Raw genomic sequence first — 14892 nt, 5'->3', positions numbered from 1 at the left:
TTATTATTAATTATTAATTATTATTATTATTATTATTATTAAAGCCCCAGTTTTTAACTTCTGGTTCTTTGGACAAGGTCTCAGGTCGTCCCAAATACCTTGAATTCCTGGACCTCTTTCTGCATCCTGAGTGCCAGGATTACTAGGATGCCCCGAGTTCCCCCCACCTTACCCCTGCCCGTCTCACCTAAGTTTACATATAACTCCTTTCAAAGCCAGATTACCTTTTATAGGAAAATCAAGCGCTATCATAGATTTAACTTTGTGTGTAGGTGGGGATGGGAGAGGGAGCTCACTTGTTAGGATACAACTTATGGCAGTCAGTTTTTTCTTCCAACTGTGGACTTCAGGAGTTGAATTCAGGTCTTTGGGCTTGGTAGCAAGTACACTCAACCAACCACCAACCCATCTTGCTGGCCCAGATTTTTTTCTTTAGTTTTTTGGTTTTTGAGACAGGGTTTTTCAGTGTAGCTATGGTTGTCCCAGACTCGCTTTGTAGACCAGGCTGGCCTCAAACACAGAGATTGCCTGCTTCTGCCTCCCCATGTGCTGGGATTACAAGCATGCATCACCATATCCCAGGTACTTTTTCTAAAAGATTTATTATTTATACAATATTCTGCCTACATGTATGCCTGCACACCAGAAGAGAACACCAGATCACATTATAGATGGTTGTCATCTACCATGTGGTTGCTGGGAATTGAACTCAAAACCTTTGGAAAAGTAGGCAATGGTCTTAACCTCTGAGACATCTCTCCAGCCCCAGCTAGATTTTTATCTTTTGATTTCTACTCACACTATACCCTTGGGGCTTCCCATCCTTTAATACCTCAAGACATTCTGGCAGTTGACATTTATTAAAACTGCTGTTTTTTATTTATGTATGTTTGTAGCTCTGGCTGTCCTAGGACTTGCTCTGTAGAGCAGGCTAGCTTTGAACTCAGATCTATCTGCCTGCCTCTGCTTCCTGAGTGTTTCTCCTCCTAAGTGCTTCTTTAAAGGTGTACACTATCACTTGACAAAAATTTATCCTTGCTATGACAGGGGTAATAACAGGTCACTGTCATTAAGTGTGCTATGCTTGTTCTAAGACAGTCACACTCTGACACATCAGTATCCTACACCAGTCAAGGCCCAGAGGGTTATGGTGACTGAGTCAACATGGTAACAAGGAAATAAGGTGAGATTGGTTAAGACTAGCTTTGGTAGGTATTTTTGATGCTCTGAAAGATAAAAAAAACTACAAGTGGTGTTTTCTTGATCTTAAATTTGCTTGTCATTCACTGCTTAGAAGTAGAATTATCTGGAAAATTCCCTTCATCCACTTCTGGTAGAGACTTGCTAACAGTCTGTGCATGGAGCAGGGGGCTGGGGGTGTAAAGGCAGAGTTTGCCAGCATACAATGCCCTGGGCTTTACCAAGCATCACCAAATAAATGTTAAAAAACTGTATTATTTTAAATACAGATTTTCATATCTTTACTTGCTTTGCACAGTAAAAAGTACACATTAGTATTGCTATATTCTACAATATATAATAAAATGCCATCTGCCAAAAAAATTTTACCATTTAACAAAACAGCACCACCTAAAAGTGGTTCTTTTTTAAGCTGCACATTTTCTCCATAAGGAGAAATATTTTTTTGTTCTCACATGGGAAAATTAAGTATAATATTTGAAAAGGAGAATTCTGTCAAACAGACATCCTCCTGGGGAGGGGACATCTGGGACTTGCCACATGGTTACATTTTTCTTTTTCTCTTCTTTTCTGACACGTTTGTCATTTTCCTCTTCCTGGCTGATGCTAGGCTGTTTCCTTTTGTTGGCTTCTTGCTATCACCAGTTAAATCAGATTTCTTTGAGTTAGGTTCTGTTGTTTCTCCTTCCTGAATTACACCACCAGATTCCTTTTTGATCGTTTTAGGTTGTTCTAAAACACAAGAGACAATGTGTTAAGGACTGTTTCTCTTTCTCAGGTTAAGTTATCTGGACTCTTCAACAACTCAGGAAGGGACAGACTGCTCAGTCTTTTAAATGATCGACTTAATTTACCAGAGGAGGGCTCTGTTGCTGGAGGAAGGCTCGCTTTTTCATTTGTTGCTGTGTCCAACCACACTCCAAGACACGTCAGCCTGGCACCAGTATTCACCTCACACAGCAAAGATGGGGGAGCTTTCTAAAACAGAAGGGGGAAAAATGTATACTTAACCCAGAGGAATTTTTGGATAACTGCTTCTTTTTCCATAACCAAATAATCTTAATTGACATTTTATTATACCATTACTTACCACAAAAGAATGTTTCAGTCAGTACAAGAATGAGTGTACCCTACTACATGTCACCATACACAGTAAGATGTTCCACCAGAGTTTGTGTGAGTGCACTGATGAGATCACCCAGCAATGCATCTTTCAGAACATAGCCCTTCTGTCAGGCGATGCAAACCTGTATATTCCTGAGCATAAGATGATGGTACTCACAGGTACCATGGTTTATAGTTGATTTGACTAGGGTGCTCACAGCCAACTTCTTCAAGGTATCCAAAATTATACCATTCTAAGGACACAAACTGTCAAACAGACGTTCAACAAACCACATCTGCTGAGCTGAGAATAAATACTACTGAGCTGAGACTATAAGACTAGATTTAAAGCACCAGGCAGCTCTGTGCTAACCCTAACGTTAAAACTCCCCACACAGATTATAAATGGAAGATAATTTAAAAGCTTAAGGATCTTAAACACTGTTACCTTAAAGTAATACTTTAATAGTATTATTATATTATGACATAATTATACAATAAATAATATAGTCAAGCTTGCATTGCAGTGTGTTGACACTGACCTTATCCTGCTTAAGCGTCCACATTTTGATGAAGCCATCGTTTGACGCAGTGACAAGAACATGGTGGTCTGGAATTTCAAAACTGAACATGTCTTTTACCCTAGGGTAGAAATTAATGCTGGAGATCATTTCTTCCAAAGGGTTGATAACATAAAACTACGACAGTCTCTTGCTTTATCAATGTTTCAAGTGTTATCCAAGTGTTCAAAAAACAGTAGCTTAAGACATAACAAATGCTGAATAGTCCCAATGAACAGTGAGTTAGTTATTTTCAGGCCAAATTATGGGATAAAAGTGTCATATCTAAAGGAAAAACTCAGGCGACAATTACAAATGCTCAGGTGACCTAGGTCCAGCATCTAGGAGGTAAGGCTGTGCAAGGCGAAGCCTGTGAACTCAAGCAATTGCACACCCAGAAAGGAAGGTGCTCACTACAGGCTCCAGAAGGGGAAGAGAGGAGTGGGCTTCCCCAGCTCCTCGGCACCCACCACCTGAGTCTAAGCTGCCTTTTTGTTTCTGGATTATGGCCATTGCCCAACAGACCACTCTCCTCCATTTCTGCTGGATAAATGATTCAAATGGAAGTAAACCATGCTACTTCCAGGCCTAAGAACCCACAAAACTGTAATTTTATGTTAAAAAACACTGATGGGACTGGCACAATGGCTCAGTGGGTGAAAGTGTCTGCCTGATGGCCTGAGTTCAATCTCTAGAACGCATGTGAATGTGGAAGGAAAGAGTCAATACCACAGTTTTCTTCAGACCTCCAAACACCCCACCCCATACACATACACAAATCATTAGAAAATAGTAATTAAAACACCACAGAGGACATGCCTGGGGATAAAAATGGGGCGCAGACTGGTCCTGAGGTGACAAATGCTAAGCTAGTGGTGGCTTTGTGAACAGGCTCCTTAAACTGGCCTGTTAGCCTTTCAAGTTTTCTCTAAGTAACAAAACAGGCCGGGAATGAAGCGCAGATAGAACATCTGCCAAACTGCCACTGCCTTACTAAAGTGTGAGCCACGGGGCACAGGCTCCTGTCTGCCACTGCCTTACTAAAGTGTGAGCCACGGGGCACAGGCTCCTGTCTGCCACTGCCTTATTAAAGTGTGAGCCACGGGCACAGGCTCCTGTCTGCCACTGCCTTACTAAAGTGTGAGCCACGGGGCACAGGCTCCTGTCTGCCACTGCCTTATTAAAGTGTGAGCCACGGGCACAGACTCCTGTCTGCCACTGCCTTACTAAAGTGTGAGCCACGGGGCACATGCTCCTGTCTGCTTTGCTCATCACTGAAAGAGAATGGTCAAGTAGCACTGTCAGGAATACATTTGAAACAGCTTTCCTAAAATGAGTTTACTTCCTAATACTAGTGGAAAGGATCTCACTGCCTGTACACCGGCTAAAGAACTGATTGTTTACAAAGACAAGTTTCTCAAAACAATCACTCCCAGAAAATAAGAACTAAGACTTACTTGAACCATGGCCGGTGGCCCACACTGGAGAAAAATGCTGTATATTACCTTTCTGAAAATTATACTGAAAAAACTCAGGCACATTCGGCATTGGCTGGCCTGGATTTGGGAGAGCTCTCTTAAGTGCAGAATGATCCAAATGAATGATCAACTTAATCTGAGACTCACTATCTGCCCCTTCCTTCTACACAGCAAGCACTTGGCAATGGCGCTCAATAATGATTTCATTTTTCTTATGGCTGAAAAGTAGCTGGCTGGGGCCGGGGAGGGCCGGGGAGGGCCAGGGAGGAGGAGGGCTGGGGGAATGGGCACCAGAATTAGGAACAGGAACTGTAGTAGTTAGGGACAAAGCTCAGCACTGTTTATCTTTTGCTTATGTTTGATATTCAAATGTAATAGTTACTGTAAAGTGCAAAACAACTAGTGGCAGCAGTCACGTCACTCCTCCTGCATTATGAAGTCCAGGGAATAAATAGCATTTGCATCATCTCCTTAGATGCCAGGTATCATATACTTGTAACATATCTGATTACCCTTGTTCTCCACATCTCTCTCTCTCTCTCTCTCTCTCTCTCTCTCTCTCACACACACACACACACACACACACACACACACACACACACACACACATTTATTAAATTATTCTGTTAGCATTCAGTAAGACTATATACACAGATTGCTTAAAAATGAAAATACCTGTTTTCATGAGCTTTAAATTCACAGAGGCACACTAGGGAATCACAGTCAAAAAACCTTACAACTTCTTCATCTCCAGCCACTGCAATGACAGAGTCCTAAGAGAGAGAAAAACAATACCCAGAATGTCCTCAGGGATTCTGACACCTCAAAACTCCCAGCCCTGCTTTCTGGAACTTACTGAAAGAAATGTAACGGAAGAGATCCTCTTCCCATTTGTGATGGTGCCACTCACAGACGCCGTGTCCAGCTGGTAGACATCCACTTTATTCAGCACAACGACTACGTACTTGTCTCCACTGGGGGACCATTCCACGATGTGAGCATCTGTAAGGCAAAAATGTTCTCATCTTGCTGGGCATGGGGGGCTTGCCTGTAAGCTCAGCACTTGAGAGGTGCAGAAAGGAGAATTCAGGAGTTCAAGGCCACCTCAGTTTCATAGCAAGTTTGAAGCCACATATATGAGACTCTGTTTTAACAGCCCTACCCTGTCTAATAACGACCTCTAAAGGTGAGATCATAAAACCAGGCAACAACCTCACAATATATCCCAAATATATACTTCATATGTTAAATTGTAGATAACTGAAGGTTATAAAGATGGTGTGTGGCAGAACCCAGATCTAATGGGGGGTGGGGGGAATAGTAACCTGAAACATTTGTTCTCAGAGGCCACTACCATCCATCTACTGGGAAATAAACATGTACATACGTGTACATAGAAATGTGTAAGCATGGGCTGGAGAAATGACTCAGCAGTTAGCAGATCTTCCTACTCCTGCAGGAGACCCAGGTTCTTGTCCCAATACCCACATGGTGGCTTTCCACAACCTTTCCTAGCTCCAGTTCAGGGGATCTGACACCCTCTTCTGGCTTCTAACAACACCATGCACACACATCCACATACCTACATGCAAGCAAAACACTCATAAGCATAAAATAAAAATAGACATCTTAAAAAAAAAAAAAAAAAAGGGAATGGGGCTGGAGAGATGGCTCAGCAGGTCAGAGCACTGGTTCCCAGCATCCACATGGCAGCTTCACAAACATCTGTAACTCGAGTTCCAGGGGACCTGATGTCATCTTTTGGCCTCCAAGGTTCTACGGATCCAAGCAGTACACAGACATACATGCAAGCAAAACATCCATACACATAAAATAATAAGTATATAAAAATTGTGTCTGCATACACTCATAATCTAGCTAGTTAATTGTATAATGTACAAAATACTCACTTTGTTTTATATTTTTTATGAAAGCTGATCTTCCCTCTACAAGATTCCATGTTCTGTAAAACAGGAGGTTTGTTTACAACATGATCATCTTGTCACTAAGCCAAAACCAAGCGTACCAGGCCTCCAAATGGGCAACCTCACTACATACTGTGTATTTAAGGCACCTGTGAGTTACTCTGTAGCAATTCGTCAATAAGTGTTTTCCTTCAAGCATGATTAACACTCAGCCCATTCCTGCACCTTTAAACACGTTGTTATCCATGACATTTTCACATCCTACGACATTCCTCTTCAGGACCACTCTCCTCCTTCTGGACAGTGTCTCAGCCTGGAACTTGCTATGTAGACCAGGCTGGCCTCAAATTCACAGAGTACTGGGGTTAAAGGCATGCACCACCTTGCCTGGCCAATATGGATCATTTTTACACGATCATTATGAAATAATTCACTAACTTTCTATTTTGCTATTGCTGAGTGACAGAAACATTAGTAAAGATACCCTTGGGAAGTCATAACTCACCTTAACGTCTTATCAGTGCCAACAGACAGAGCCAACTTGCCAGATGGGTGGATAGAAAGGAAGGTCACATGTCCTCTAAAAGGAAACTGACAGTTAGGCCTGGGCTTGTGTGGCACAGCAAGAACGCCACTAGGGACAAGCAGACTCACTTGTGAGCTTTAATGGATTTGAGGCACTCCCATTTCTTTGCATCCCAGACACAGATGAGTCCATCTTCTGCTCCACTGAGTAAGTGCCGGCTGCCATAGAATTTCAGGCAAGTCACTGTGCCTGTGAAAAAGCAAGGCAGGCAAAATTATATCCACTCTCAACATGAATTCCATTTCTAGTTGGAAAAGCAGGAGGATCAACGTATTTTGCAAGTGGCTGTGCCTAGCACACACAAGATCCATGTTCAAGCCCTAGTACCACAAAAGTAGAGAAACCCAACACCATGGTACTACTGAGTCATAGTTTTAGGTGAAGAATTCAACATATTCATATGAAAACTAACAGTTTTCATTTGTTTTGTTATCTTAGGGAGATTAAGCTCAGAGCCTCTGTACATGATAAGCAAAGGCCTTACCACTGAGCTATAATCCCAGAATAAAGCAGCAGCTTTAAGCTAGGTGGTGGCAGCACATGGCTTCCATCCCAGCACTCAGGTCTACGGAGGGAGTTCCAGGACAGCCAGGGCTACACAGAGAAACCATGTCTTGAAAAAACAAAATTAAAAAGCAACAATGAAAAAGAGAATGCAGCTTTAAGTCCAGCACACTGAGCCGTGGCTCCTACTTTCTAAGTTCTGAGCAACATACCCCACCCCTGCCCCCATCATCACCGAGGCAACATTGTACTTTATGTCTACGTTTTTCTAATTTACTGCCATCAGAATGTATTACAATGCTATAGAATGTTACTTTTCCAGTTCATTGGTTAACAAATTTTCCTGAATCATTTTGATCACTTGGGAACCTTCACTTCCCGCTACCAACTGAATTCTTGCTTTCCAAGATTTCCTCTTCCTGACCTTCACCTCTGCGACGCCTCTCAAATCTGTGTGAACCAGCTAGAGGTCTGGTTTTATAACCACGGTGCTTCTGAACAGCACCCGGTCACTAGAACACACACTGCTTTTGCAGAGCTGAGTGACTGTCACACAAGCCAAACACCATTTTGTCCTTTGCACTTTGTCACTACTTCCATCTATCCACCTCCTGCTCAGTAACATCCTCTCTCCAGCAATTCTGCTTCCTCACACCCCGCCCTTCTGCCCACGACTCCACCTGCTCCCTAGGCAAGGCCGTATCTACTACCCACTATTTGAAAAGACCAGGACTTACAGAGGCAAGGAAGATAGCAGGAACTCGGCTCTCATCCACGCCACCTCAGTCCTTTCTAACTGTTGAATGTGTGGTGCCTTGTATGTTTTGGTTACTCAAGGCTAGCTTGGCAAGGATGCTGAGGACTGTGCTAGAAACAGAACCTACTATTTCAACTTAACAACACCACTCAGAGGGTAACCCCTCTGACACTGAAGGGGAAGCCAGGGTCCTGTTTTCATCTGCCTTTGTCTATGGGAGAAGCTCTGGTTAAGTTCCTCAAGCTAAGTACAAACTGAACTAATTCTGAGCCCACCTCTGCCTTTACCTTCATCTCTGCTGCATGAAAAATGCAATTTAAAAAATCAGTTACATCTTTCCGTCCCCTTGGCCTGCCTCTACACGGCAAATTTGTACAGGTACGGAAAACCCAGCTAGGGGTGTACAATTATACCTCCTTGGCCTCAGATTCAGTGACTTTTCTTTCTCTGTATTTTACAATGGCACACCTACAGTCCTCTGCGGCAGGCTGTGGGTGTATGACTCACTACAGCAAAGCCTGTCTACCTCCCTGCCTTATAGGACCAGGATAGCAACCTAAGGACAAGGAACATCTTCTTCCTCTTCATTTCTGTGGTGGTTTGAATGAAAATGGCCCCCATAGGCTTATAGGGAGTGACATAATTAGGAGGTGTGGCCTTGTTGGAAGAAGTGTCACTGGGGGGTGGGCTTTGAGGTTTCAAGTCCTTAAGCCAGGCCGAGAGTCACTCTCTCTTCCTGCTGCCTACTGATCCGGGTGTAGAACTCCGGAGCTCCCTCTCCAGCACCATGTTGCCTGCATGCCCCATGCTTCCTGCCGTGACGATAATGGACTAAACCTCTGAACTGTAAGCCAGCCCCAATTAAATGTTTGTAAGAGCTGTGGTAGTCATGGTGTCTCTTTACAGTGATAACACCCTCACTGAGACAAGCTCTCTGTCTCCCATCCGATCCTGCACACAGTAGAGCCCTGCACCAAACAGTCTAACTATGTGAAGTCAACTATAAAGGGTTAACACCGCCCAGCATCTTAATGGCTACAACTCTGGAGTGGTTTAAGTAAGAACGCTCCCCCACCCCTTCATATATTTGAATGCGTAGTCAACAGAGAGTAGAGCTGTTTGGCAAGAATCAGGATTAGGAGGTGTGGCCTGGTTGGAAGATGTGTGTCACCAGGAGTTAGAAGTTTCAAAGCCCACACAAGGCCTGGTGTGTCTGTCTGTCTGTCTGTCTCTCTCTCTCCCTCTCTCTGCCTGCAGCACAGGATGAAAAGCTCCCGCTACTGCTCCATTTAAAGGGCAAAAGGTCCTTGTGCACACAGACAAGCACTGAGAAGCCAGGCAAAACTAAGCACATGGCTTCTCTCTACTAAGGGAGAAAATAGCTGGTTGTTCTTCTGGAATGCTGAGGAAATGCAGCTTACAACATGGTAATCCTTTGCTACCTGCTGAGCCAGGCTCTGGTGTATCCTCCAGAATACTGTTTGTTTATCCCAGACTTCCCTCCAACCCAAAACCTGGAGTATTGTTTCTAGCCATAAAATTTATCCTTGTGAGAGGCAACCCTTGTACTTTACAGCAGCCTAAATGCCTTCTATGTTCTCAGGACCAGGCCAATCCTGACCCGCCCCCCGCCGCCCCCTCCCACCCCCCAACCGCGCATTAAGTTTACTTCAGTCACTCTCCCTAGACCCTTACCTTGAGCACTGTTTCTAGGTCAACAGAACCCGCCTTATGGAAGAAGCCATGTGTACTTTGTAGGCAGCTCCAATGTAAATATGTGTTAGGCTTTGTTGTGCTCATTGGGCTGAGTAAACTGTTATCAAAAAACTTCTTTCAGAGTGTTTTGGCCCAGCACCAGTTACCTACATGCTAAACTGAATTTCATTCTTGTCTCTTCATGGACTGTTTCTTGCCAGTCAGAAAGCCTGCAGGGACAGGGACCGCCTCTGCCCCCACCCACATACATACATGCATGCATACATACATACATACATACATACATACTCTCTCTCTCCCTTTTGCCGTGATGACAATTGACTAAGCCTCTGTAACTCTAAGCCAGCCCCAACTAAATGCTGTCTTCTATAAGAGCTGCTTTGATCATGGTGTCTCTTCACAGCAACAGAGCAGACAGACTTACCACTGTGGTGCACCAGAGCCCCGTGCTCTATCTTCTTTTTCATGTCATAAATGTGAATCGTTTCATCTTTGCTCCCAGTGACTACAAAGCGACTGTTTGCTGCCACCGCAGACAAGGAGGCAGTGTGGGCATGGTGAGTGAAGTCAGCCACAGGAGTCCATGTCTGAGGAAGAATGTAGCATATGATCAACACCAGTCACACCACAGTTCTCTTAAAATATAGTCCCACAGGCCATAAAAATCAACCAGTGGATCCCGCAAATGGAGAAAATCTATGTAGTAACACAGATTAAGACAAAAAGCGACCGAAACGCAGATAAAGAGTGTAGGAAGGAGAAGGAACGTCAGTAGCATGCCTCCAGATCCCAGCCATGCTGGCTTACATACAGACGGCCAAATCAGTAATTCATTCAAACGTTCGACTTTGTATGTGAATTAGTCCAATAACTGCCCACTTTCTCTCATCTATATCTACATAACTATTCTAATATATATGCTTGATACCAGTACGAGTAGAAATGACAATAAACGAAGAGGTCTGTATTAAAACAGAACGTCCACTCCAAGGAAAGAGATACAGAACAAGTTAACGAGATAAACATATGATAAGCCCTATAAGGAAGAAACAGAGCCGTATGGGTACATCCTCATTAGTCCTACAAGATCTGAGAGCTGCTAACAACGAGTCTCGAGGACCAGATGCTCATTGCTATATCACTTTTTATTGAGTAATGTGATTGAATGAGCACATAGAACAGCAAAGCACACACACACACACACACACACACACACACACACACACACACACACACACTAACAGTACTCTTCAAATTAAAGGAGCTATGTGGGGAATGTTAGCCAAACAAGCTAAGGAAGAGAGAAAAACAAAACTTAAAACAAGGTTCTTTACAGATGCCTAAAGTCAATCACTACGTGTCACGTCCTAAAGAACTGCAGCAGCAGACGGTCCATCCATCAGTCAGGGGCAACAGGCTTCCTTTGAGTCAAGACACAATGTACCTGAGGCATGTGGCTTTATTTCTCTTTCTAAGTTTCTTTGTTTTGGACAAGTTCTCCCTAAGTATCCCAGGCTGGTCTTAAAGTCACTGTGTAACCTACACAAATTTTACATACACCTTTTCTTTTCTTTTATTTCTGAGACAGGGTCACACTTTGTAGCTATGGCTGTCATGGGACTCACTAAGATCTGCCACCCTCTGCTCCCAAGTGCTGGAATTAAAAGCATGTGCCACCATAGCTGGCTTAAATTTTAAACCCTCAATCCTCCTGCCTCAGTGTACTGAGTACAGATGTGAGCCGCCTGATATACAGCTTTGTGTCAAAGCATTACTTGTGATTGGTTCTGTTGGCTACTGGCTGGATTTTGAAGCAACCCCTGGTAATGTTAACAACAGAAGCCCAGGAAACACCCTAGGGGCCCAGATAGTTGTATCAGTAAACCAGGTGGCCTTGAGCAGTCTCTTGCCCTACCAGAAACCTCCCAATTGTTTGTCTATAAGTGAGAATGGCTATTTGTGTCTCAAGGTTGCTTGAATTTGGAATGAGTATACTACAAAACAAAAAACAAACAAGTAACAACAACCACAGACACACACACACACACACACACACACACACTAAGGAAGCTCAACAAAACAAGTTTGTAGGTGGGAAGTAAAACTTTTCCAGAAATAATCATTTGAGTATTAGGAGGTCTCTTTTTTTGTTTTGTTTTGTTTTTTGTTTTACGAGACAGCATTTCTCTGTGTAGTCCTGGCTGGCCTTGAACTCACAGATCCTCCTGCCTCTACTTCCCTAGTGCTGGGATTAAGGGCAGGGTCCACCACCGCCCTACTGGGAGATCACATCTCTAGTCCTGTGTCTGGCTCTGTTTTACTGTTTGACTACCATGTTGCCAATTATCTGTATCTTATTTTCACACCTAACAAAAATAAATGTAATACTGCACTACACTTTACCTCCATGTATTTTTCTCTCTCTTGTCCACCAGCCCTTCAACCAAGAAGGTTACAACAGCAGGAGCCACACCTGTGGCACCTTTTCAACTTGCCCACAGTAAATTCACCATAAATAGTGAATTTGTATCACTACCTTGATCCCAATCCAGCTGTTGCAGTTTGTTACTCTGGGCAGAAACTCTGTAAAAGGCAAAGCTATTTTCACATCACACCTTGAACAGCTTCAGTAACTGTCAGCTTAAATGAATGCACCTCGTTTTTGTGTGAGTTAAAAATGTCAGCTTTTTCAAGACTTGAGAATGCTTTAGTGTTTTTCCTTCTTAATTAGCATATAATTGCATAATTTATGGAGCACAATGTGACAGTTCAATGTATACATAGATCAGATCTGAAAAAAGGACCTATTCCCTCAACCATGTTCCATATTTGAGAGTTAACAATATTCCGAATATTCTCTAGTAATTACTTTAAAATATACAATTAACTGTTGTAAATTATAGTTACTTTACTAGGCAAATATATATATATGAGCAGTCATTCCTCCCACCCAACTGCACTTCTACAAGCATTAACCATCCACTTCCCTTCCCTGGCCTCAATCTCTGACAACCATTCATCTACCCTCCCCATTGAGATCAACTTTTTTTTTTTAGGTTTCCGTTTATAATTTTATCTACTGTGAGACAAGTGGTTATTATCTCATTCTGAAAAAAAGCAGGATATTTCTACACAAACTTTGAGCTCACTATCCTCCTGCCTCAGCCTCTACAGGGCAAGGAATACCGGCATGAGCCCTTCCGTTTCCCTCGGACGCCCTCCACTAATTATCCACGAAGACCCAGCAATAAACAGGAGGAGCATCAGTGTCTGCCCGGGAGGGACCAGCCCACCTCCGGGGCCCGTCCTCCACATCCCGAGGCTCGCGGTATCTCACCTCCCGGTCGCCACTCGTCGCGGGCTCACGGTGCACTCTGAACCCAAACAGGACCTGCTCGTAGCTGCCAGCGACCAGCTCCATTCAGCAACACACGTGCGTGCAGGACAGACCGGCCTGGAAACCCAATGGAAGCGGAGGCAGGCCCTCCCCTAGTAGGCGCGCAGATTATACGTCATCTCTCAGGGGCACCTTTTAGGCGCCTGCATCTGTAGCGTCGAAGTACGCTCTCGGAGGTCACGCGGCCCTTCAACGTGAAGCTTGAGGAATGACGCCGCAGGAGCAGGTTCTCAGAGCAGATAGAAAGTAGTTGTGGCAAGCAGGCAAATTCTGGGAAGCTGTGAGCTAGGCCGGCCTTGGGAAGTGGGCGGGAAATACTCCGCGCAAGCCCCAATTTCCGGTGCGTCTAAGAAAGGGGAGGACCCACTTCCGACTTCGGTGGCCCGCAGTAGTTGAGCTTCCTCCAGCAATTGCTGGCGTGATTTTGGTTTCAGGAGTTAAGTTTCTCCCTCCCGTTTGTGATTTTCTCACTATTTCGAGGCAGAGTCTCGCTACTTCGCCCAGACCGGCCGCCTCCTTGCACCCGTTTTCCTCCCGCAGCTTCCCGATGGCTCCCATTACAAGCGAAGTGTAATGCAGTTTCGTAAAGCAGTTTAAAGACCTTTCTGTCGGATCGGCCCGGGGGCGGTCGGGGCTCGCGGAGTCTGGCAGTGTCCTCTCGCTGGACTGAGACCCTGGTCCTGCCAGTCTGTGTCCGCCCTCAGGCCGGGCCATCCCGCGCTTCAGCCCTTCTTGCTAATCAGACGGGCCCCCTTTAGGGTACAAGCTGGGGTACTAGATAAAATGTCTTGAGGGAGGAGGACCGTAAAATTCGAAGTGGAAGACTCCTCCACTTGTGTTAAGCGGCAAGGAGTAAAAACTAATGAAAGCAGTAACGTCCATATGTATTGAGGTTTCCATGGGTTTTAGGCAGGGTCGGGAATGAGTTTTCCGAGCTTCTCAAAAGAGCATCCGTAAGTGCTTAGACTTTGTTTCCAAACACTTGTTCTCTGAGGCTACAAATTGTCTACATAGTTAGTCCGCTTTGTTTGTGTATGGGCAAACACTTTCACTTCGGATGTTCTGATGATCTTTAAGTTGTGGGAAAGCCTGTACTCTCTGTTTTGGGCTATTCCACTCAAAAGCCCGCAGTCGGGTAGAAACCCTTGTGCTAATTATGTATCTTCAGTTATTGCTAGTTTTCCTGAGCATGTTATTTAAACTTAATCTTTTCCTCCAGAGAAGCACTGAAGTTGGAATAAGTCCCTTTAGCTTGGAACAAAGTGAGAAAGTTTCATCTCGTCCTATACCCCGTGTGCTACATTTTACTTTGGCTCATACTCGTTTTAATGTACCAGTAATTAGTATCTAAAACGTGAAAGAAATTAGTAAACTGTTTCAGAACCCTGTGCTTTATTTATTGTTCTGTTATTTCTGGAAGCGCCCCACCCCATTACCTCCAAGGAAGTACCAGCTGCTGTTATATGTCGGTATTTTTAAAATTATAACAGAGGAAGTGTGATTGTTTAAAATCCTTCATCTCTATTTCATCAATTTCCCTGATCTTTATTAGAGAAAGTTATAGAGAGACCTTCCATGCTCCTAGGTTGGTTAAAATTAGTATTGTGAAAATGGCTGTACTACCAAAATTAACATACAGATTCAACACGAGTTTTGATGTCTTGA

General features: G+C 43.9%; 1 protein-coding gene across 1 annotated transcript; it reads right to left on the bottom strand.

The window, feature by feature from the left end:
• Positions 1–1457: 1457 nt before the first annotated feature.
• On the bottom strand, positions 1458–13567 carry Pak1ip1 (PAK1 interacting protein 1). Its single transcript, XM_051170341.1, has 10 exons — positions 13168–13567; positions 10255–10417; positions 6922–7042; positions 6773–6847; positions 6253–6305; positions 5199–5344; positions 5018–5115; positions 2847–2946; positions 2055–2178; positions 1458–1932 (listed from the first exon to the last, which is right to left on the bottom strand). Exons 1-10 carry the CDS (start codon positions 13249–13251, stop codon positions 1745–1747), a joined length of 1152 nt encoding a protein of 383 aa, XP_051026298.1. The 5' UTR covers positions 13252–13567; the 3' UTR covers positions 1458–1744.
• Positions 13568–14892: the final 1325 nt, after the last annotated feature.

Source organism: Acomys russatus, chromosome 3 (genome assembly GCF_903995435.1).
Source record: "Acomys russatus chromosome 3, mAcoRus1.1, whole genome shotgun sequence".
NCBI lineage: Eukaryota > Metazoa > Chordata > Mammalia > Rodentia > Muridae > Acomys > Acomys russatus.
This window is presented reverse-complemented; position numbering and strand designations above follow the sequence as displayed.